Source organism: Astatotilapia calliptera, chromosome 9 (genome assembly GCF_900246225.1).
Source record: "Astatotilapia calliptera chromosome 9, fAstCal1.2, whole genome shotgun sequence".
NCBI classification, from domain to species: Eukaryota; Metazoa; Chordata; class Actinopteri; order Cichliformes; family Cichlidae; genus Astatotilapia; species Astatotilapia calliptera.
The window spans coordinates 14,126,696-14,153,084 of NC_039310.1; the positions used below are offsets into that span (position 1 = coordinate 14,126,696).

General features: G+C 37.9%; 1 protein-coding gene across 1 annotated transcript in view; it reads left to right on the plus strand.

Annotated features, from left to right (window-relative positions):
- cntnap2a (contactin associated protein 2a) overlaps nucleotides 1–26,389 on the plus strand; it is a 398,850-nt gene that overhangs the window by 210,931 nt on the left and 161,530 nt on the right. The window contains exons 6-9 of the mRNA XM_026179392.1: nucleotides 559–709; nucleotides 1,310–1,494; nucleotides 11,664–11,807; nucleotides 13,211–13,472. Of these exons, the coding sequence (XP_026035177.1) occupies nucleotides 559–709; nucleotides 1,310–1,494; nucleotides 11,664–11,807; nucleotides 13,211–13,472 (742 nt within the window). The remainder of the gene's footprint in view (nucleotides 1–558; nucleotides 710–1,309; nucleotides 1,495–11,663; nucleotides 11,808–13,210; nucleotides 13,473–26,389) is intronic.

Here is a 26,389-nt window from a genome sequence, read left to right on the forward strand (position 1 = left end):
ATATTGACTCGGTCATTGTAGAACATGGAGACTAGATCCTGTAAGGAATTCTATTAGAGGGTATTGGTTATATTGATCATTCCTTTGCTAGTCACACAAACTTATGGCAGTCCTTTAATAAACATTGGAAAACATATTTAACAGAGAGTTTCAGTATTTTGTTCGTCATTGTGTTTTATCAAGACTTGGGATCCTATACGTGTTTAAAACTATTGCCCTTAAATAGAAGTCTTGGAGTCTGGAGTCTTGTTAGTTGGTACACAGCATATACCTGCATATTATATAGGCTAGATCATAAAATAAAAACTTAGAATGAAAAAATTCAAATGTATCACGATAAACTGGCATTTTTTATGAGAGCTATATATAAATAAATGGATGTAGATTTTGAACACTGGGTAGTGAAAATTGTCTTGTTTTGTTACCAAGTATAAAAGTTTCTAAAGTGAAAAGTTGTTGTTGTTGTTTTTTTACATAATGTTTCATTTTAATCTAATCAGAAATTAGTTACCAGTGTTGCAAACAATCACACAAAGTCATTGGTGTTTGCTAACACAGGTGAAGAAGATGAAGATCATTAAGGACGTGATCGCACTGAGGTTTAAGACGTCAGAAAGTGAGGGTGTGATTCTCCATGGGGAAGGCCAGCAGGGAGACTATATCACACTGGAACTCCGTAAAGCCAAGCTGCTGCTGCAGATAAACCTGGGTGGGTAACAAATAAATGCCACAGAGTTAGAAAAAGCAACTTTCTCTTGATGGTGATCCTTCTCCAACAGTGTTTAGGATTTAGGTCTTTACGGTATCAGCCTCAGACATGTCTTGCTTTACAGTGATGTTTAAACATGTGAGGATGTTTTGAAACCTCCATCAATGTGTGTCTAGCTGGGAAATAATGGAAATGAATTGAGATACAAAAAATAACACTTTGCTGTGCTTTGATGGGATCAATGGATATACTGATGGAGGTTTGCTGAAATTATATTAGTCAAGGGAAAAGTTAAGATTCTAATACACAATTTCCCCCTCTTCATGAAGGAAACAAAAGCCCATACCATCCATATGTCTGTGAATCATGATTCACTGTTAACCAGAAGTGTGTCTGACACACCAAGGATGTCTTACTGCAGGCATCCTTTAAAGTTAGAGTTTAAAATTAAATGAAATCAGTAAAAAAAAAGTTGTGTTTGCTTGTGTGTGACATATTTGTTTTATTTTTACAGCACCTGGTCACACCATTTGTTGTATTTACAAATTCAGCCGCCGTTCTCATGGCTGCATTTTAAGGCTTATGCTGTGTTTATTACAGGCAGTAATCAGTATGGCTCGATCCTGGGTCATACCTCTGTGACCACAGGGAGCCTCTTGGATGACAATCACTGGCACTCAGTAGTGATTGAACGCTACCGTCGCAATGTGAACTTCACCTTGGACAGACACACTCAGCACTTCAGGACTAATGGAGAGTTTGACCACCTCGATTTGGACTATGAAGTAAGTCGAGATGAAGCCAATAAACATAATAACACAAACAATAAGGAAATATGAGAAAGTTGAAAAGTTCAAGATTTTCTGCCACTGCCATGATAAATATGAATAACTATATGACATTTGAATTTGACTGATAGTGCTTTTGAGGTTGTGTCCAAGCAGCCATAAACTGCTCCCAAAGCTCCTTAGAAGTCCCAGTCAGATCACTTGAAGATGTGCATTTGTAATGCATGCTTTATCTCCTTCTGTCTGTCCATAGGGTTGGCTTGCAAACCTAATAGTTAAGAGAAAGAAAGAAAAAAAACGCCAAATGATTCAACAGCATAACATTGATAGGTAGTCTTGGTATTGAAGCAACTTATGATGGTGACATAATGTCAGCCAAGACCAGCTGCCTATTATACGGATGACTGGCTACCAGGCAAAGAAGAAACAGACGTGTTCTTAGTTCTTCAGCTATATGGTTGTTAATTGTAACCGTGCAACATCTGTTAGAGATCCTGCTCATCCAGCAAATAGTCACTGCACTGTGTAGGACCAAACTGTGCACTTGGTTTGGCTAAAAAAAAACTAAAAAAAATTTTTTAAAGTTAAGTATTTAATTAAATAAGTTTAGCTCTATTTATTAATTAGGATCAAACTTTATGTGCTACAAAGTCAGAAGGTGTGCAAATGCAGTTCTTATGCCGTCCTGGAAATATCCAGGATATATCACATTGTACTGTACAATGTGATATATCCTGGAAATATCCAGGATATATCACATTGTACAGTACAATGTTGCGGACTTTGCCAAAATCCCCCAAAAGGTTAAGTCAAAATCTATCAGACTCAATAATTGTCCAGTTTGAATGCTGCCATTAGTGCAGTCTTAATGTTTGTAGGTAGACTATAAATACCAAGCTGAATCTCTACTTGTAAAATAATGTCTTATCTTTATTTTCCCATTCACGTCTAATACACCCAACTGACTTGAATTGACTGCATGAAGTACCTTGCAGTGTTTCATTCATTAACAGTTATGCCAGTGTGTATTTGGATTTTGGAGCTTAATGATTCTGGTTTAGGTGACATTTTGCAGAGAATGCCGCAATGTGAGCAGTTGTAAGCATGAAGTTGCATTTGTCTGTGTTTGCTTCCTTTCTTCACTTGCTGCCTTATGCCCTTGTGCTGTTTTCTAATTTGCAGCTGCATTTAAACTGCTCATCACAAGTGATCAGTACAGTAAAATAAAGCCACACAGGAAATTAGATATTGGTTTTACACTCAGCTATCATGCTACTCGATAAAATTGGCATAATGAACATCAGCTAATGAAATGCAACTCGCTCAGCTAATAATACCTATAACAGGAAACTGATTATGGGATACATACAAGTAAGAAATTTGTTTGTAATGTGAGAGTGCACATGCACGTGTGCAATTTTGAATACACACAAGGTTTTCAGGATGTGTATGTCTGTGTGTTTGTGTTTTTATTGATGTGGTTGTGTGTAAGTGTTTGACCTTTGCTAGGTATTGCTGATATGCCTGATCTATTCCACTGTTAAGTAGGATGCTGAGAAATGGGGCAGGACAAACCACAGTCCAATTAAAACTGAAGCTGTTGAATTAAGGGATCTGGAGGGAAATCTATACAACAAGGGTGTACCAGGAGGCTTTGTGTGCATGTGTGTGGTGTGTCTGTGGTGAACCTTAAATAGATTCTACCAATGTCATTGCCTGACTAAGTCTATCTACAGTTTGTGACCAGCTTTTAGTCAAGTGTACTACTGTACTCAGTACATTTAGTCTGCACACTCTATTTTGTGTGCATCTTTGTTTGTGTGTATGTGCGTCCTCTGCTCCCATTTAGGGCTGTAGACTAAATATCCGGGTGCATTTGTGTCTACCCTTGGCAGTAATTACTAAGGCTATTGGAGCGTCACCACAGATGCACACACAGCACAAGCAACAACACACATGCACACAAAAAGACAGACAGACACATCGACTGGTAATTGCACACTGCCCTCCATCATTTTGGCTTCCTTCAGGGCTCAGAGTTGTGTGTAAAATGGAAAAAAAAAAACGAACACATGTATAACTGTAGAACAAATATGAAACCCAGTTTACATTTTATCAGTCCTCTGTTCTTCAGTGCTTCCCATCAGGTGCCAGTTTATTAGCCCTCATCTTCACACCTGAATGCTCCTCTCAGCACATCTGTTCTCCCAAAAAGACCATGTTTCTCCTTTAATGCTTACTCCTACTTGTTGTATTTCATGCACAATATATATAATGTGCAGTGTTTCTTTACTCATAAAAAGTAATGTATTACACATTGCTCATTACTTTTCTTTAAAGTAATGCAGTACATTGCTTAATTTGTTACTTTCTCTGAGTTCCACAAATCTACAAATCATTACAAATCCCTATCCTAATTAGGCCAGACACACAATCTTTCTTTTAGTATTTAGAAATGCAAAGCCAACGACACAAAAATAAGATGAAAAAGAGCCTAAAAAGACTTCAAGGCCATGGTGATTGTACCTTAAGAACAGGTAGAAATGGAGGCCGCAAGCCTGACTGCTTATTACTGCTTTGGTTATATGTTGAAGTTCAGGGTCTGGCTGCTGGGCTGGTGTCAGTATTCACTCAGCTTTATAATCACTCTGGGGTTTTAGCTAGCTTTGTGTTAGCATGCTGTCTAGCAGACGTTTACAAAGAGCCAAAGTTCTGTTAGCAGCATAAAGCAATTGTTGTTGTCCTGGATACAGACTGCATCTCAGCTCATTGCATCCTTGTGTGCAATAAAAATAAAGTCCATATCTGCCCTCTACCATTTTTAGGGTTGCCAACTCCCTGAAAAATAAATAAGGGACACCTCGTGGCCAGGGCCGGGCAACCCAGTTCACCCTTCCCAGTGTGGTGAATTTTGTAGCTCTTTTTTTTGTGTGTGAAATTATTTTTTAACCATTTGACTTGAATTTGATTTAAGCAGATGCATATTAAATGCCCGTGGTTAACAAAAGGATTACACAAGGCCTGTAAGAAGAAAAATTCTTTATACAGACAATTCACTAAGTTAAGAACTGAAGAAGCAGAGTATAGATATAAAAAATATAAAAATAAACTAACGGAAATATTAAGAACTAGTAAGAAATTATACTATACTAATTTAATACATAAAAATAAAAACAACACTAAAGAGATATGGGGAATACTTAACACTATTATTAAAGGTAACACAAAAAAGTGCTCATATCCAGATTATTTCACTAATAATAACAGTGACAATTACAATCTAAACGAGATGGTGGAGTGCTTTAACAGCTTTTTTGTAAATGTGGGACCGGAGCTGGCTACAACAATTCCAAAAAGTAATCACAGCGAAATGTCACTGATAGAAATAAATTCAAAGACTATGTTCTTGTCGGGAGTTACTGAATTAGATATTTTAGATGTAGTTAACAACTGTAAGAACAAGACCTCTACTGATTGTTTTGGTATAGATATGACATTAGTTAAACGAATCATACATAGCATTGCCAGACCTCTAGCTTATATATGTAATTTATCATTTCAAACGGGGAAATGCCCAAAGAAAATGAAAATAGCTAAAGTTATACCCATATATAAAAGTGGAAACAAACACATCTTCACTAACTATCGACCAGTGTCCCTGCTCCCACAGTTTTCTAAAATATTAGAAAAACTTTATAATAATAGACTAGGTAAATTTATTGACAAACATAAACTAATCAATGAAAGTCAGTACGGATTTAGGACAGGAAGGTCAACTTCAATGGCTATCATTGATGCAATAGAAGAGATAACCAACAGTCTGGATAGAAAAAGACATGCAGCAGGGATATTTATTGACTTGAAGAAAGCATTTGATACGATTAATCATAGCAGATTATTTAAAAAATTAGACAGATATGGTATTAGGGGAGTGGCCTTGAAATGGATCCAAAGTTATTTGACTGAGAGACAGCAGTATGTGAAGATGGGCGAATTTGAATCGGGGTATTTGGGCATTAGCTGTGGAGTGCCACAAGGATCAGTTCTGGGACCAACTCTATTTAATCTTTATATAAACGACATATTTAATGTATCAAAGTTATTAAAATTAGTTATATTTGCTGAAGACACCAATATTTTTTATTCTAACGACGACCATAGTGACCTAGTACTTAACATTAACAATGAGTTAAGGAAATTAAAAATATGGATGGATGTTAACAAATTATCTATAAATTTGAGCAAAACCAAGGTAATGTTCTTTGGGAATTACAATGTAAATGAAGATACTGTGATAAAAATAGATGGTGTAGTCATAGATGTAGTATCAGAAATAAAATTCTTGGGAGTAATGATTGATAGCAAATTATGCTGGAAATCACACATCAGACATATACAAAATAAAGTGTCCAAAAGTATCTCAATCATAAATAGAGCCAAGTTCTTCTTAAACTGCCATGCAATGTTTTTGTTATACTGTGTACTAGCCCTACCATACTTGACTTATTGTGTAGAGGTGTGGGGCAATAATTACAAAAGTTCTCTGCATCACCTGGCTATACTACAAAAATGTGCTATAAGAATAATGTATAAGGTAGGATATTATAGTCACACTAATATTTTGTTTTTGCAGTCAAAACTATTAAACTTGATTGATTTAGTTGAATTCTCGACTGCTCAACTCCTATATAAGGCAAATAAGGGTATACTGCCAGAAAATATCCAAAAGCTCTTTACACATAAAGAAGGAGGTTACAATTTGAGGGGATGTAGTAACTTTAAAAGGCAGATAGTTAGAACTACCAGGAAAGGTTTGTGTGTGTCTGTGTGTGGAGTGAAACTTTGGAACAGAATGGATGTAGAGCTCAAGCAATGTCCAAATATTCATCTGTTTAAATCGAGGTACAAAAAATGTATATTGTCAAGGTACAATAAGGAATCGAGTGTGTGATTGTTTATCCATGATAGTAAATAATAATATATTCTTTGTATTATTTCTTTCTTTTTTCTTTGTTTATATATAGAATGTTAACAACAAATACTTATATAAACAATTATTTTGTAGAGTTGAAATGGACACTGTTGATATTGTCTTACGCTGTTGTTATTACTGTTATCTCCATTATTAGGAAACAGTAGACCAGAATTAATTCTTAAAAGTAAAATTGATGAAGTTACAACTATACAATGGAAGCAAACTTCATTGATATTTTCATAGCTAAAATATAAATAATATACGGAGAGGATGTAATGACCATGATGGTGATGACTGTGATATTCAGCGGTGGTAATAAAGACTGTATTATTGATGCTAAATATTTACACTACTGTATGTTGTAATTATGACAATGCGATAATTTTATAACCGTAATTGTATGTCACAAATATTTAAATGTACTGCGCAACTACAAAATTTAAAACTCAGATAAGATTGTAGGGGTGGGAGTTAAAAAGCTTGTCTTCATCCCACTCCTTTTCGAGCTAAACTTGTTTTTTCTTTTTTTGTGTAATTGTACATTACAATAACTTTATTATTTGGTTGCTCGAATAAAAGACATTCATTCATTCATTCATATTCTTTGTGATATGACCATATGGGAAACAAATGATCATTTAGCCATTTATTTTTAGCTCAAAATGACAACATTAACACAGTAAAACAGGTCTCTTTCTTAAACAGAAGCCTGTCATGCTTAACTTTTGAGAATATAAGTAAATCTTTCTTTAAAAGAACTCTGTCCTGCTTAACTTAAAATTATATAAATTAATAGAAAACAATAGAACGAAAAATATTCTTGTGACTGTGCACATATAGTGCATTTAGTACAATTGTCACGGTCCGTGGAGATAGACCGTGTGGGAATGTGTGTGTTGGACCCAGACGCGAACACAAGCGAAGATGCAGGAGTGGATTAAACAAAAGCGAGCCTTTTATTATGGCTGATAACAGAACAAACCAGAGCGAGGGCAGTATAAGGGTAATAGTTCAAACAGAAAACCTAAACTGGACATAAACTAAGAAAAAGCTATGGCTGGAGATACGGAACACAGGGGGTGGTAACACAGACGACGCGACACAGACTACATGAAACACAGAGACTAAATACACAAGAGGAATGATCAGGGGAAGTGGCCACACATGGGAACACAGCTGACACAGATAAACATAACAAGACATGGCAGGAGTAAACAACACTGACGGGAGACTGTCAAAGTAAAACAGGAAGTACACAGGTGCAACCAGGAGGAGAGAGAGCACGGGCATAGTGGGCTGGGGAAACATGGAATGAAACAAGGAGGGGAGATGAGGGCTCACAGATACATAGAGGGGCACACAGGGGATAAAAGTCACAAGGGGAAGTCAAATAAGGAACACCACAACAGGACAACTTAGGAAACATGGCCTAAATAAGGAACGAAATACAAAAATACAAGAAACTAAGAATACTGGGCCCACATGGCCCAGGACCATGACAACAATTGGCTTCAGTTGAGGTATTATTTCAGCTTTTCTAATGCTAATCAGCTGCTCCTGTTTGTAAACCCGCTTGTTCCCATGATTACGCATCATTACTCATCAATGTATTACTTTTATGTAATAGTGATCTATTTGTTGTAATCATCTATCCTTGTAGTTGTTTATTACACAAAATAAATTATATTATCACACTTCTGGCCACATAGCGCTGATGTTCACCGCACATGCCCATATTAACCTTAACCAGAGGATTTAAAAACAAACAAACCAGTGTTTACATACCATATCTGCTTCTGCCGTGGCCTGGTGGACAAAAAATTGGTAAAGGGTTCCCTGAGCTTTCACGCCCCTCATGTTCTTCATGTGCCCACCACTAGAAGCATGCCTATGGTTAAAGTGCGCCGGCACACAGTGCAGTGCGCTTTAAAGGTGTTATCGTGCATTTTCCCAGCCAGGTGTTTTCCTTTTCCCATTCCTCCCTGTACTTTTGCAGCTTTTTTTTTTTTTCTTTCTCTGAGCGAACAAACATTGCTGCTCTAATGCTGGGCTTACACTGTGCTATTTTTGGCCCATTTTGAGACGATTTTTGAGTCATGCGACCGATTTGGTGATCAGCCCGATTTTGGCCTTCATCGTGCGTCGTGTAGTATACGTGGGGTAACGAGAAGCGATTAACACCTCACGACCAGCTCCCGATCATCAATCGCTCGTGAGGGTGTCAACGCAGCCGCTCACACTGCTCACGCGCAAACACGTAAACGTCGGTGAAAAAGATGGAGCAGCACGGCTGTGCAGCCTGTGATCTGGACACAAGCGATGGAGGCACAACTTGTAGAACTTTGGAAAGCTCATCCGAGCCTTTTCGATGTGGCATCACAAAATTATCACGACCACAACAACCGTGAAAATAGTTGGATCTACACTGCTGCTCAATCACAGCTGCCTGATCAATGTTTTTCATTAGCAATTTAGCAAAGTTGATGGTGGTGGCATGTCTGTGTGAGTGAAAGAGAGAGAGAGAGAGCGAGCGACAGAATTTCTGTTATAACCTTCATGTTATGGAGGCACAGTGTGAGCACTCAGGTCGCATCGGGCCGTATAGTGTGAGACCTGCATCGTGACTTATGAACTTCTAACCCCTGCGAGTCAATCGTGCAGTTTGAGCAGGAGCTGAATAACGTGACTGAAAAAATCGCACAGTGTCTGCCCAGCTTTAGGTGTACTGTCGTCCGAGACTTGCACCGCAGTGTCGGCGTTTGTTTCCCTGTTGGCCATGCTTCTTGTTGTGGTCATCTGTTGTCTTCCGGTATTTTCTCCGTAAGCGACCTTTCCTCGACCAATGAGATGAGCGGTAATCTGAATTGTCATACTCGAATTGTCATAAGTGTGCTGTCAGCTCATTGGTCACAAAGCAGAAGAGGGGCTGGGAATTATGTTTTCAAACAAGGCGTTAATTCCATAAACATTTATAGACTACTTTTGATTCTCACTGTATTACGGGACAAAGTGCGTCCCTTATTAGCTCAATACGGGACGTGTACTTTTGTTTCTAAACACGGGACGATTCCGTTTTTTAAGGGACGGTTGGCAACCCTAACCATTTTCCTCCTCCCGCACAAAGACAAAATTAGCTGATTGTAGCGGAAGTGCGGAGGAAGAAAACCTTTTCTTTCATATTAGTGAGTCTTGTTTTTCTGTTTGCCTAATATAGATAACTAAAGAACCTTCATAACACAAGTAACAACATTACTCTTCTTATATTGCGCTTTCCTATTCTATAAGAGCACCCTACACACCTGGTGTTTAAAAGAGGACCTGCAATATTTACACAACATAGTGTCACCAAATTTTCAAAAGTCATATTAGATAGAGAAGCTATGAGTCTCTCAAACAATGATTGTATCTTTATTTTTATTTTTTTTTTGTCATTGTAAAAAAGTTATTTATCTATTACTGGTACCATGAATGGAAAAACTAAAATATTTTTATACACTCTTTTTTTTCCCTATTCAGGCTCTCTACTAAAATAATGGCTCCTACATTCAAGTGCTTCCACTTTAATTTGAGCTTTATAGTAGGTCAATAATAAGTCAATAAGTCAATAATAATGGTGGGCATGTGGTGGGGGAAGCTGAACGGCCAGATTAATTGGACACATACTATACAGATGAAGTCACAGTAATTATTTTATGTCTGTGTGAATATTGAGTGAAAAATGTGTTACAGTAAATGACTGCCAAAGTCGTTTACCCACAGGCATCATTGGACATATTGTATCATCCCTTGTGATGCTCTCTCGGGCCTATACTGAAGTCACCTTTGTTTTTGTTTGTTTATTTATCTTTTTTGCCTGTGGGGTCTCTTTGTATTTTGTCTGACTTTCAGCAAGCGGACTGCTGCTTCATCAGATTGAGATCTTGGGATGTTTCCAGGATTTTCTAAATGGGGTGAGACAGGAGGGACTGACAATAAAACAGAGGAGCCCACAGGAAATCACAATATTTAATCAGAAATAAAATTAGTGTAGAAAATTCACACTTAAAAAAATTAGGCATGATTTTAAGGCTCGTGTGCTGCCCCGTGTTCAACCACGCATTTATTATATGAAATGTGGAGCTGCACAAGTTTTAGACATAATTTTTGGTTGAATAATTGTTTTTCAAATTAGGAAAAAAATATTTAGATTGCCTGCTTAAGTAACAATTATTGTATGAGTGCACAAGTTGTATAGTCAAGAGGTGTGCCATCTCATAGCTCCATTCTAGAAACATCCCAGCACTCAAAATGGGAGTTTTTACACCATGCAGATGATTTTCCGATCTGCTTGTTTGCCTTTTTCTGTTATTTCCTTAAGACAAAAAACACCCTGAAAATCAACTACCTTTGATATCTTTCTGATAAACATTTACTATCACCATTTTTCCACTTCTGTGGTCACTTGATTATATACTGAGTCAATCTAAAGGTCAAAGCTCAACTCTTAATTAACTCTGAGCCATGTGTGAGCTCTTCTGTGCATGAACTAACACTGAAATGACAACCGACTGCCTTAGAAACTTTTAGTAACCAAGTGTCAAGCCAATTACTTTTGAGCCCCAGCAATTTAAAGGACCGTATCTAACAGTCTAAGTTTTTGCAATATTGATGTAACCTCAAAGTGCAGCTATGGCTTGGCACTTTAACGTAGTATTCATTATTTTCCTTCAAATCAAATATGCTTAGTCACAAAGCATGACGAACAAAAAGCATGTAACTGCCCAAATATAGTACTGGAATTTATACTGTCTTCTATATCTATCAGTGACTATCCTGACATTTTACGAACTAAACTGACTGATTTTTACAACATGAAAGTGTGTGTGAATGCTTTATGCCCCGCAGGTAAAACTGTTTGATTTAAACAAATTACTAGCACCAACCTAACCCATAAAATGTACATATTGAACATCAGATAATGAAATGCAAAGAGTTCAGGCAATAATACCTAAAACAGGAAATTGATTGTCCAATCCATCGAGGTAAGAAATTTGTTTGCAATGGGAATGTGCACACTTGTAAATCCATAAAAAGCAACCGGGAGGAGAAGCCTGAAAAGCTTATTAAAGAAAAATTAAAGGAATTCTTGCCATGCGTTTTTTTTTCTCACTCTCTATCTCTTTTTAACTCTTTGCACTATGTCTCTCTGTAGTTGAGTTTTGGCGGGATGCCATACAGTGGAAAGCCAGTGGGAATAGGAAGGAAAAACTTTAAAGGCTGCATGGAGAGCATCAACTACAATGGAGACAACATTACAGACCTGGCCCGCCGAAAGAAGCTCGACACCTCCAGCTTTGTAAGGAAAATGTGCAAAATATATGTCTAAACGTTTTGGAATAGCGCTTATAAAGGCAGCTGCCTGTTGAACATGCTCATTATTGTCACACTAACTCCATACTTGACCCGACTGTGGGGGCAGATTATTCAATAAACCAAAATGCTTGAACAGATTCATAATTAATCAGATACTACTGACCTGTCAGTGGCCCCTCCATGTGTGTCCTTGCTGTCTTTGCAAGTGTTGTTATCATGACTGCAATTTTACCATAACTTACAGTGGAAAGACAGGTTTTCACTGCATTGACTATTCAACAGTTTATTTTCAACATATCTCGATGGCACAAGATGCAGATTAAAGGCCTTGTTTCTTTTCATGAAATGCACCCTACTTTTTCAGACTGCAGGATGCACCTTCAGCACATTAACTGCCCTGCAGTCCTAAAAATTTGCTTCTGAAAAATCTGAGCCCTTTCTCAGGGGACGGCCAGTGTATCTGCTTTGATCCCTGTTGGACTGATTGAACAAATGGTGGGACTAATCAAGTTCATTCAAACCACACCTGTAATTCTCTCTGATGACTTCACACAGCCATTTATTTCTAATCAAAACAGATCTGCTCTTAGATTTTACACACACACACACACACACACACACACACACACACACACACACACACACACACACACACACACACACACACACACACAATCAGGAATCATCTATAGTTGGAAAGGCAGCTCAATGCTGTGTGCTTGCTAATGACTAGATTAAGAGCACAAGGTTGGAGAAATTCAATGATAATTAGTGCCTAAATACCACAATAGTGTTTGTTTTTCTGCAGCACATAAAATTCACCCAGGTTACTGTTTAACCCTGTTTCTCAACACAGCAGTGCATTAGTTACTACTATTGCTCACAGCAGGGAGGATCTCCTGGTCAGCTGGATTCTAGTTTATATGTTCTGCTTTTTCCTGATAGATGGGTTTTCTTCAAGTGTTCCCACTTCTCCCAATAATTCAGAGACTTGCATATTAACTTAATTGGTGAATCTAAATTATACATAGTTGCTGATGTTAAATAAAGGTCGATAAAATTTTAGATAAAGTGATTAATAAGATGAAAATAGTTACATTTCAAAGACAGGTAGAGCTAGAAGAAAAAGATGAGTGTGTTCAAGCTTCATCAGTCTTTCAATCTCGCTTCAGTCACTAACATGTGAAAGTAATCACGCAGAAGTGAGATTAAAAGCAACAAAAGGGTGGTGAAGTACAAGATTTCCTTAAGTGTTTGAGGCATTTATTTCACAGGCAAGCCCCCTTAAAGGCATTAGCTCTGTTTTTGACTTCTCTGTTTAAAAACTAATTAATCTCCCGTTGTCCATCTTTGTTCTTTCTTTTTTCTAATTCTGTATGCTAACAGCGAAACCTGTCCTTCACCTGTGCGGAGACCCACACCTTCCCAGTCTTTTTCAACGCCACCAGTTTCCTGCAGTTGCCTGGTCGAGCCAATCATAACACGGTATCCGTGGGCTTCCAGTTTCGTACGTGGAACCCTCATGGCCTCCTCCTATTCAGCAATCTTGATGATGGCACTCTGGAGATCTCGCTTGAGGACGGCAAGGTTGCAGTTCACATCAATGTGACGAAAGCGGCCAAAAGCTACCGAGTAGATTTATCATCAGGTGGGTTTGCCTACATAAAAACATATCACATGTACGCTTACATTATATTTGCTATTGAACTATATGGAAAAACATTCATGTAGGAAACTCCTTCTAGGAAAAAGACTTGCCACTCAACGGCCGCATTGGTTATGCTTCTTGGGCAGTGTTTTTTTCTTTCAATGGACAGTAAATGAAAACTCTATAGAACCAATAATCAAGCCTGATTGCAACAAAATAAGTTTTAATAAGGTTTAAAGGTTTTTTTTTCTCTACAGCATACTAAAACAAAAATGTAATATGATGAGTAGATATACCTACCAACTCACAGCTGAGGTGGCTCATGTGTTTCCCACATCAGCTGTTGTTTTGCTCTTTGGGGACAGGAGCATGTGAGCGGTGTGCTATGAAGATAAAACTGAAGCAAAAATTGATTCTTGAAATTTAATGTGCACGCTGCATGATTAATTGAATTCTGAACAGAAGTGAATCTGACTTTTTGTTCCATATTGGGAGCATTCAAACCAGCCCTAACATGAAGACAGTCCATGACAGACAAGTGTTTCGTAATTCCATTTCAGTATTTGATCTCTTGTTTTTTTGACAATTGCTTTGTGTGGTTTTAAACCCAACACTAACAGGCGAACCGGTGAGGACAGCAGTGGAACTGTTGTCTTTGTATTTTCTGTCATATAATCTACCAAAAGCACATGTTTGATTCAGTGAGATGTAAGTGCAGCTAATCCTCATTAGCCAAAAAGTTCAGGCTTTTTCTTGTTCTAAGCACTCTGTTTTGAACTGCTTATTACTATTGTTCTTGGCTCTGTGTGATATCGGTTGACTTGGGACATGGGAGGTTACTAAAATGGCTTAGTTTGAGACAGGGGATGAACTAGGGGGGGGGTCGCATCAAGTTCCACTACAAGGTAATTAAGCGTGAGTTTGAAATGCTAATTTTCAAAGCCGCTCTTGTCGATTCCAAGAATAAAAATAATGAGCTGAAAATAAGAAAACTTGGTGCCCATTAAACTGATGCACATAAAGCTGGAAGTTATTATTAAGGTAGAAACAAAATAAGGTTCAAAATAATTTTAGCCATGATGCTATCATCTGTGGCTCTTTTTATTCCATTTATTTCATTCCCTTCCTACAACCTTTCTTGCCCCTCACCCCTTCCTCCCATACTCTTATTTCTTCCTTCCCCTTCTTTCTTTCTCCCTCTCTATCTGTAGACACACTCATTTATTCTGTCCACTGCTGCTTTAATAGGCCATTATGCCCAGGGGTAGGGATTATTACAGAGTTACCCTCTAGGCTAATTGGGATTGAGCCTGCGATTACATCAGTATTACCAGAGTACATAGACACACAAACACATACCCACACACGCAAACACATGCTCCCTCCTTTGATTCTGTTATTAGTATCTCTGAAAAAGAAAGCCAAACTGGCTTCTAGCTTCAATGACACAGTGGGAGCTCAGTAGACTTATAATGAAATGCTTAGTCCCTCTTAATGGCAAATATACTGGGGAGAGACGTGCAGATATGCACACATCGAGGAGCGAAACGAGAGTGAGAGAAAAGAGAGGCTTCTCACAGACACAACGCCATCCAGTTTTCCCACTGGGGATAATTTGTTTATGGAGCGTTTAAGTGACAGCTTATTCAGACATATACCTATTTCCAAACAGATAAGATAAATAAAGTATTTCTCATTTTCTCTGTTAGCTTGAAGGAAAAACACACAAGCACACAAATTCTTTCATTTGGAGCTTTTAACCCGAGTAACCTTTTAGCCATCTAAGACTGCAAATTCACCAATGATGGTTAATCACAGAAAGTGTTTTTTACTAAATCTCTGGTTTAGGCCAAATAATATGCCATTACATGAGTCAGAATAAGGCATGTGATTAATTCCTGTAAACAGAATTGAATCACATACTGTAAACTTTGAAATGTACAAAGCTGATTTCAACACGTCTGTTTATGGACACAAATATCTAATCAGCCAGTCGGATGGCAACAATTCAGCGCATTTAGGCACGTAGACATGGTGAAGTTCAAATTGATTATCACAATAGGGAAGAAGGGTAAATTATGTGTCTTTAAATGTGGCATTGTTGTTTGTGCCAGATGGGCTGCTCAGAATATTTCAGAAACTGCTGATCCACTGGGATTTTCCAACATTACCATCTCTAGGGTTGAAAGAGACTGGTCTGAAAAAGAGAAAATATCCAGTGAGTTCTCTGGGCAAAAATGCTTTGTTGATGACAGCGGTCAGAGGAGAATGGACAGATTGCTTCAACTGATAGGAAGGTAGCAGAAACTAATCACTCATTATAACGTATAAGGTATGCATGAGAGCATCTCGAACCTTGAAGCACATGGGCTAAAGCAACAGAAGACCAGATCAGGGACTAATACTGGAAGCTAAAAACAAAAAACTGAGTTCATGCGAGCTGGACAATAATGCTGGCTGTTCTGATGAGTCCTGATTTCTGCTGCAGCATTTGGGGGGCAAGGTCAAAATTAGGTGTGAACAACATGAAATCTTGAATCCCTTGTGCCATGTATTAAGACTTCAGGCTGCTGGTCATGTAATTGTGCAGTGGATATTTTCTTGGCACTCTTGCACTATGTCATGAAGCTCAAGTCATCTTAAACAGCTTTCATAGAGATGAAATTTAAGTCACTGTACTCAAATGACCTCCACAGTCACTAGATCTGCACCTTTGGGATGTGGTGGAACAAGAAATTCACATCCATAGATGAGCAGCAGACAAATTCACAGCAACTACTGCATGTGATGCTTAAAAGTATATGGCGTTCCAAGCATTTCCTTTTTTGCCCCCAGAAACATATTCTTTAAAGCTCCATTAAGCAGTTTGTTTCGTCAAATGAAATGAAATGCTGTAAAGATAGTGTTATTGAAAGCTAGAATTAGAGGAAGGTCTGTAATAAGCCAGTTAGACTGAGACTTTTTCTTCCCCCCCCCCCCCTCAGGAGCCATTGGATCAGACCGCAGCAAGAATGCAAACCAATGTTAGACATTTACATAACGATAAATATTATGATTCTCAATAGAAGGCCCATGCCAGTCTGTTTTTACTCTAAATGTGTCATTAATGACAGACAGTTGTTCCACATGTTCATATATATAATACTTTATCTAGGAGAACACGTTTGGGCTCACTGAGGTTGTGATTGAGGCCACTTTTCTTTTTTTGCCTAATGTACTTTTAAGTGCAACCTGGTAATTAAACGCATTTTTCTGAAAACTAAACGGGCAGGTGGAACACAAGAAATAGGGAGAGCAGATGATGCAAAGAAGGCTTGAATAAAATCATCATATATCTTCATAACCTCTTTCTTGCCACTGTGGGTCTGAGGTCATTAAAGTCTCCACCCCCACACGCCAAATCCACCAGACCATAGATCTTCCCCACTATGAACACACACATCGACTAAACACACACATCCACTAACAGAAGTATGCTTATTCAAGATGTGTGTGTGTGTGTGTGTGTGTAGCTGTTTTGTGTGTGTGTGTGATAGCAACAACTTGCAGTAAAAGTGTTTGTGACCACTGAAAAGATGCTCTTCTGTTCTCTGACAAAACGTCTGTCATTTCATCCATTTATCTCTCAGTCAGGCAGATAAAGAGTAAAACAAAAGGGCACACGAAGCTTTTGGGAGAACACTCCAGGTGAGACTGTGGGAATCCTTTGAATAATGTTTTTGTGAGCGTGTTTATATCTAGTCGATTCTCTAATTTTCCCATGACTTTCCCACACACTCATTAACTCTGTTGTTGTTTCTTTTACTCTCATCACTCATTTATTGGAACAAAATAACAGTTTTGTTAGAGTGTAGCTGCAAATTGTTGTGTTAATGACCATGCAGCAGGACCAAAGCATGTTTGGTATATCCAAACTAAAATTAAAGTTCTATTTTCTCATTTACCAACCATGAAAATTTCCAATAAACCAAAGCCAATGAAAGAGGATCTCTTTGTACCTGTAGCTGGTAGGTGGCAGGTATTTGAGTATATGTGTTGAAGACGCTTTCCTCTGATCACCTCTTGATTAAATATTGAATTATTAGGCACCAGCATTGTTTCCATGGAAACAATACTCACTGTCTCCACTGCTTTTGCACGGACCAAGAAATCTAATTTCCTATGAGATTCCTGTGATACATAGTGAGGAAATATATTTTATACTCCTGTTTAGCTGTCAAAGAAGAAAAAACATTAAAATAGTGGTAATTAATCTTATTGAAATAAACATCCCACTACATCGTGAAGAAAATATGACTCTATTTATAGACTATAGCACTCTGCATTGTAGACCTCCATATTTTACTTTAGACTGAGACAAGTAACAAGAGGCATGAATGCATGTGGGAAGGCCAAAAAATGTTATTTATAATAAGAATTATCAGTAGATTTGTACATTTCCAAAATAGTTAATAGCCTACAAATCATCAGTAATGTTATCATATATGTTTTAAAAGCTACTTTCAGCTGCTCACTTATATACAAGCGGTTGCCACATCTCCGTATGTTTGATTTGTGACTTGCACCAGGGATCTTTGTTAGACAATTGTGTACACCACTATACATTTGCCTAACAAATGTAGCTCAGGACGTAGATCACCTATTAATCACAAGGTTAATGGTTCCATCCCTGGCTCCTCCAACCTGCATGACAAAGTGGCTTTAACTAAGATACCTTGCACTACATTTACCCCGATCCATTGAAGTCTTGGCATGTAAACATTAGGTTAAAAAATGCTTAAGCATTGAAAAAGAAAGAAAAAGCATTTCTATAAATGTGCGTGTGTGAATTGAATAATCAAGGCTTGTATTGAGTGAGTTCTTAAAGTAATTAGAAGTGCTATATAAGTACCAGTCCATTTATCCCTACACCTTGGAGGTACATTTTGTGGCTGAAAACCTACCAGTTAGTGAAAATGAAAAATTCTGAATGATTATTTATGTCAGTGCCGCTCCACCTGCCTTTTAAACACTACTTAAAACATGTATTATTAGTGCCAGAATAAACTTTTATGACAGCCTATGTATAAGTACTGTTTTATTAACTTTAATTAAAGTAATTTACTAACTAATTAATTTGAAAATTTCTAGCAATAGTTATTAACATCACCCAATGTAATATCAGAGTCCAGCATTTTAACCTTTTTTTTCTGTTAGATATTTTTGCACATGCTTTATGCAGTGTTTTATTTCTCAGGTTTATAAATGGTTAATGTTATGCAAACAACTTTTTCATCTGCTTTCCTTTCCCCTACTCATTTTTTTTTTCATTTATTGACTCTTCTCCTCATTATTTTTGTAAATCAGCGTATTTGCTTGCATTATTTATACAACTAGGGAACTATATCTTCCCACAGAATCATTCTCTGTCAGAGGTAAGCCTCGCTGCAAAATCGGACAAAGCCAGAGGCAGCAGAAACTATTTGATTCAGCGTCCTCCAAAGTTTAAATATTTTGCCATTTTAAAATTCTGCATGTGCGTATGTACTTGCATTCATACTTCATACCCATCAACTTGGCAAGAAGTCATAAAATCATTTCTTTTGAGATGCAGAATTGCCATCAGTCACACATGAGGTTACTTGCACAGTCCGAACAGGAAGCATAGAGCATTACAATAATGGAAAGGCCTGAGGCACACATTTGAGGGGAAAAAAACACAGTACAGCCACCCACCGATTATAATGTTATATTGTTTCATTCCCCCAGAATGTGTGTGTGTGTCCATGTCCAAATGCATTTGTATTTGTATGTATATATGTGTGCATAGCCAAAGCTTAATATGTCATAGTCTGGAGCTTTGTGTGGTTGGTATATTGCCATCTGGGAGGACGTGCAAAGCTCTTTGAATTACCTTGGAGGGCTGAATATTTAGGAGTGGAGGAGATGGGTGGTAGTGGGGAGGAGGGGGGTTAAAATTCATGAGTGCCAGAGGGTCCCATAAATTCATAGCAGACAAAATTCATTTATAGTGTACATACAGGATCAATATGTAATAGAAACAGGGTAAAAAAAAAAAAAAGAAAAAAAAAAAAAGAAGAGGAGAGACCTTTGACCCTTAACAAACCCTTTATTGGTTCAATTTTTCATTTACAACAAGAAAATATTAAATTGAAGCTTAACATGGATCTACAACACGCACACAAATAAATAAATAAACAAAAATATATACATGCATGCATAAATGGTATATTGCATGATTTATTTTGCATGGAATATGACATTAAGAATCCTTTTTTCACAGTTTTATTGCACAGGACAGCACTGACTCCCCAACCATAAACATATGTTTTAATGTCTGACACTATTTTACGATACACAAATTTTATTTTAAGACCTGAAGCCACCAACTGGGCGATATTGGAAAAAAAATCTCATTACATTTTTTTTTTAAATATCAGTCGATACCATCATTAATCAGGATAAGAATCAAATAAGTTTTTCTGACAAGCTTTAAGGTTCCATTTTACTATCAATTGAAGTTATGAGGTTACCTAAACATTTCATCTGCGCCCCATTCTACTGTAGGAATGTTTGTTGTACTTTTCTGTTTCACTCTGCAAGCAAAGGCCTGTCACATTTTGACCAGTTGACCACCATAGTGCCAGTTTCATCATCAGCATATGCAGACAAGCTCACTGTGCTTATTACTACACTCGCAAAGGTCAACCCTGCAAGACCATGCCTGAGTTGAATAAGAAGAGATCATTTGTAGGAACTGAATACGATTTATTGAGATAGAGAACTTAATGTATTTGGCAATTAGACTCCGATTACTCATCACGTGTGACCGTAGGGAACATGCTTTTTTTTGCAGTACTAGAATAAAGTGTAATTGCACATCCACTACAGCATCAACATCAACTGGTTAAAGTGGGTCAAAAAATGTTTATAGTTTGAATAAAGATTTTTTTTTTTTTAATTTCAGGAAATTGATGCACGTTAAATGTAGCAGTAGTAGTAGTTTAGAGAGGGGGCGTAACAGAAAATAATTGAGAAGCACTGACTTATACCAAGAGTACAAGCTTTACTAAAACCAAAGGACTTTAATTTTTAAAAAAAGATAAAGATTAACTCCATGAAATGACTTTTCCTGGTAAATAGAAAGAAAAAAAATGTTTGCAGGAAATCCATCAACCGACCACAGCTGAGCTGCTGAACTGCTGCGGACATTTCATCAAAAGAGATGGTGGTCTTCAGTGAAGCAGGCTGCGTCACCCACTCGAGACGAAGGCCCAATATCTTAGCCAAACAGTCCACATCACAGTTGTCAGCACTAAAGCTTGAGTGCAACTCTGCAGCAAGCTTTCTCAACCCTCAAGAGTCAGATGTTACAGACCCATCTGAGAGCTTGAGGTGCAGCATTTGATTGAACTTTTTTCTCCAACTTAAAAAAATATGGGTTGGAGCTTTATTTTATAGTAGGGATGCGAGTTCTAATTAAAGACCCTTTCGCTTTTTCTTGGAGAAACCGACCTAATGCCTTCCTCCCATTATCCATCCCAAGCACTGTTATCATTGTCTGTCCCATTAATAATTGTGTCTTCTTTAACCCTAATGTCCCTTTCTACATCCGCAAGGCAATTCTTTTCAATAGCTGTTATGACTGTAGTGTATTCTTTGCAAAAGAAAAGTCTCATTTACAAGACCTGTTTCAGACAGTATAATAAAATGACAACATTAAAAAGAAACAATAAAATTATGCTCTATTTAACCTATTATTGTATTTTTGATCAATTACAAAGATAAATTGCATCACGCCTAACTGCCCTCACACTGCCCTCAGAGACTTTTAGGTATGTATAATGTAGGATAGAGTTTCCGCCACACATCTGTGAAATTAATTTCATCAGTGGTGGTCAGAAGGGAGGCTGAAGGTGGGTGATCTTCCTCTATATTCCTATCAGCTGTAGAATAGGTGGTAAAATTCCAGTCCCGTACGTACCACTACAACTGAGCTACTGTAATACTTCTTTCATTTGTCACTTAGGTTGTGAAATTACACTACACAGTCAGTACCAGAGCTCTGAGCATTTATGAATGAACATTTATGAATAAAAATAATATATCCCTGATTGGTGCTTCCACTACTTGGAACCTACTCTGCTCCACTTCACACATTGAAATGTTTGTTAAATGAAGGTGCTGAGAAAATAAAACTGCTACGTGCACTCTAGGATTACTGGCTTGACTAAGAAAACACTGCCCCCTTGAACTCATTCCCCATTCAGCTTCATTATCCACAGAGCTGTGTGCTTCCTGTAAAAGGACCACATCAATGTTTTTATTTCTACTAGGCTCAGTTGGCAGTTCTGGCCTTTCTCTATCCCTACTTTCATTGATGTTCAATGTTCCCACTATTAAAACCACCTTACAAAGCAGAAAGAATAGGGGAGAAAGAGGACACTGATTCCCTTCCTAAGGAAGACATCCTCCTGTGCGCCAGCCATTTCATTATCTTACCTTAGATTAGTTTCCCCTCATTTTTCCTTGCTTCTTTCATTTGTCTTTCTGAGATGGTCCACTGTTTCTTCATTGTGAAGCTTAACAGTTGTTGGGGTAGCAGTTGTGACCTTCACCTTTTTGTGCTGCATATTTTGTGGGTTTTTGTTAACTGGGGGGTGGCCACTAACCGGAAGGTTGGTGGTTCAATCCCAGTCTGCTCCAGTGTGCATGCCAAATATGCATATGCAGTCTGCATGTCCATATTTGTATGCAGACTTGGGCAAGATACTAACCCCATGTTTCCCTCCGATACATCCATCGGAGTATGAATGCTTGTAGAAACAGCTTAGAAACTTAGAAACAGCTTAGAAAAAAGTGCTTGTGTGAATGAGTGAATGTACAAGTTCTGTAAAGTGCTTTGAGTGCTTAGATTGAGTAGAAAAGGGTCATTCAGGTACGTGAACACCTGTTAGCAAATTTTCAAAGCGGATCAGCCTGTTTTCATTATGGATGAAGCAGGAAACCCAGACATAGTGATGTATGTTTAAGACATCAATAAAGGCAAAATACCAACAACAAATCATCGAAGGTCACCCCTCTCTAAACAAAAAGAAAAATCAACAGCCTTGTTCATCTGAGAGCCGTAAGTGATGTCTTCACGGCCAGCCTGTTTTCCTACAGCCAAAAGAACCTGCTCTACAGTAAACTGTGGGGCACTCATCACTCCAACCCCGTGTCTAATTGACAGGGAAGGAGAACCCACACTAGGGAGGTATGCCGTGGCTCAAAAGAAAACAAATGATTAACTAAGTTTTGTTCACCCAACACAAATCAATGAAATAAACTTCTCTTACCTTTTCATCAAGGACAAGATGTAAAGAAAGAAAAAAAAACACACAGTCAAGAACTCAGCAGCTCCTCACAATCATCCGCCACCTTCACACACTCGCTCACTCACGCTCCCAGCATGCAGCGCAGTAGGGAGAGGAGGTAGGTGACTTGCCCTAGTCTCCAAATGATTTATTGCACACAACATTCCATTCAATTCAGTTTTATTTATAAAGAGCCAAATCACAACAACAGTTGCATCAAGGTGTTTTATATTGTCAGGTGAAGACCCTACCATAATTCAAGAAAAACAGAGAAAACTCCAACAGTCATATGACCTATGAGCAAGCACCTTTGCGCCAGCAGAAAGGAAGTACGCTCTCTCTTTTTAGTCCCTGTTAGTATGGTCAGTTGCTGCAGGATTGTGTATCAAGTGTAGGCTTTCCAGGGAGTTTTAAGTCCATCCTGACAACAACGAATTGCAGCAGTCCAGCCTAGAAGTAATAAATGCATAAACTAGTTTTTCAGCATCACTCTAAGACAGGATGTTTCAAATTTTGGAGATATTACACAAATGGACGAAAGCAGTCCTACATATCTGTTCAATGTGCATACTAAAGGACTTAGCCTGATCAAAAATGACCCCAAGATTCCTCACAGTGTTACTGGAGGCCAGGGTAAGCATCTGAATAAATACTGCATTTCTAAGATTTTTAGGGCCGAATGCAATAACTTCACTTTCATCTGAATTTTGAAGCAGGAAATCTGAGGTCATCCAGGTCTTTATGTCTTTAAGACATCCCTGCAGTTTTATTAATTGGTGTGTGTTTTCTGGCTTCATGGATAGATAAAGCTGGGTGTCATCTGCAGAGCAGTGAAAGTGTATGCTATGCTTTCTAATGATACTGTCTAAGGAAGGCATGTATAATATAAACACAATTGGTCCTAGCATGGAACCCTGTGGAACTCCATAATTAACCTTAGTGTGTCAAGAGGACTCTCCGTTTACATGAATAAATTGGAGTCTATTACATAGATATGAATCAAATTTCAAATGAACTTTTGATTTGAGGCTTTCTTTGTCGTAGGCGCTACAGTATCTAGAGTTGTAAGCAGTGAAGAAGTAAAAATATTAACAAGATAATCAACCTCTGTGGGAATAGTGTTCAGGTAGCTGTGCTGCACTGTGTTTGCACAGAGCATGAAGAAGATAACAGTGGATGGATTATATCCTTAAACTTGGTTACAGAAAGACATCTGCTGTCATGAAATCTATTCCCCACTTCTGTGTAATCCATTATTGTAACCAGACAAAAGAGGGTAAAACTAGGAAATACTGGTAAACATTCCCTTTCTATGCCATATATCAGGGGAAGATCTAGAGTGTGATTAAAGTGATGGGTGGGTTCTTTTACATTCTGAAAGAAGCCAGTTGAGTCTAATAATAGATTTAAAATGTGTTGAGGCTGTCATTTTTGCTATCTACATGGATGTTTAAATCACCCACAATAATTATTTTATCTGAGGTCAGCACTGATTTTGATAAAAAGTCTGAGCATCCAAACAGAAACTCTGAGTATGGCTCAGGTAAATGATAGCAACAAATGAAACTGCTTTTTGAGTTTTCCAGCTAGGGTGGACAAGGCTAAGCATCGCGTTTTAAAATGAATTAAAACTCAGTCTGGTTGTTGAGCTGGAGTGGGAGATTGCTGCCACACCACCCCACCACGCCCAATGCTTCGGGGATGCTGACAATTGGTATAACTCTGGGGTGTTGGTTAATTTAAATTATTCATGTACTGACAGGGACTTAGGAGTGACAGACCTAATGTTTAATAATGCAAATTTTACTGTTTTACTCTTTAAAGTTGTGGATACAACATTGGTCTTTCTTTGAGTTTTTTTGTATTTAAATGATTTTCTGCTGATTTTTCTGTCACAAACTAAACATTTGACACAAAGAGCAGGAAAGTGCGGGAGGGACAGGTGAAGAGGCCATGCTGCTAGTGAGTTGGCTACAAGCTGTGCTAAGCTAAGCTAGCAAATACCTAAAGAGAGGGCATGCTGTGAATATAATTAGCGAGTGAATCAACACAGATTGTGCTTTGGACAAATTACACTCTCTGAGCTTACACTATGAAATCAGACATTATCTATAAGTGTTTAATTAAATTGGCTACTCAGATAAGCTACACAAAAACACCACTGTGTGTTGTACTGTAAGAGGAAGTGATACTCTACTGCAGAGAGAGCCAACACCAAGTCTTCCTTAGATGATTAAGATTGAGGAAAAATAAACAGGCAACCATAAAATTATGTTGTCCTTATTGTTTGTTTCATTCATTTGTTTTGTTTTGTTTGTTGTCTACAGTTATAACTATTATTACTCTTGTTATGTGTATAATCAGTCTCTACATGAGCTAATCGCTATCTTTAAGAATTGCTCACCATTTTCCTGAGTCAGGTTAGGATCCTCTAAAACATATCGCAGCTTCCTATTTGTAGTTTTACAGCTCATATAATGCAACTTAGACATTTAAGAGGCCAGTGTCCTTTTAATTTATTTACCCACTTATAAGAGCACATACAAAAAGAAACAGTAGGCATTTGCATATAGTTTTACACACGACACATTAATTGTGTCTATTTATTAGCTAGAAAGTGCATCACTGCTGTCTAGTTATTTTTCTCATTCAGTTTAAAAGCTACGTTTAAAAAGAATTTATTCAATTTGGCCCTTGTGAAAAGAAAGAGCAGTACAAGACATTATCATGAACTCCTGGCATGGACATGACTTCTGAATTATTATTTTCTGATTCTTTTTTTTTTTTTTATCATATTTGTATTTTGACAGGAATACAATATGTGCACAATTACCAAACACAAACACAAATACAGTATGCACACTTTTAAAGCTTGGAGGCTATTGCTGTTAGTTTGCCAAAACTGGTTTTTGAAACTTTGTGATAACTATTATCCCAGCTGTGTGGCGTTGTTTGTCTATCCACTTGTCTGTGCACTGGCTTGGCACTTTCTCCTTTACAAGATTTCTTTTTGTGCTTCACTGGTGGAGCGCATGTCTCTCTCTCTGTCTGGCACAACTGCAGTCAGAGTAACTGTGTGAATAATGGAAGACTTCTCATGATCAGGCAGTTCTCTAAAAGACTCAAACTGTGCAGTGTTGGAGAGCTGTTAGTATTATCATTCATACTGTTTTTCATTCAGCTAATCTTTAACAACCATTAGCTCCAAGGTCAGGCCACAGCAGTTAAATGACTTAACTGGTTCACTTTGACCTCAATATGTAGCATGGCATCTGTATAAGTTATCTCATGTTACCATGGTTAAAGATGTAGTGTGCATTGTTTGTCAGTAAGAAGGGACAATGTCAGTCTGTTCTTAAAGTACGCAAGGTACAGTGACTCTTGTCCACAGCTGTCATCTTTAGCAGCCAACAATAACTTCTGCACAGGGTTATTAATTGGAGATTATGTATAGGAATTTCAGGAGCGGGATCACGCCTCCAAACACACTCCTTCCGGTTGTCATCTACTGTATATAGGTTCCCCCAGTTCTGCAAGCTGTTCATTCTCGTTTACGTGCCC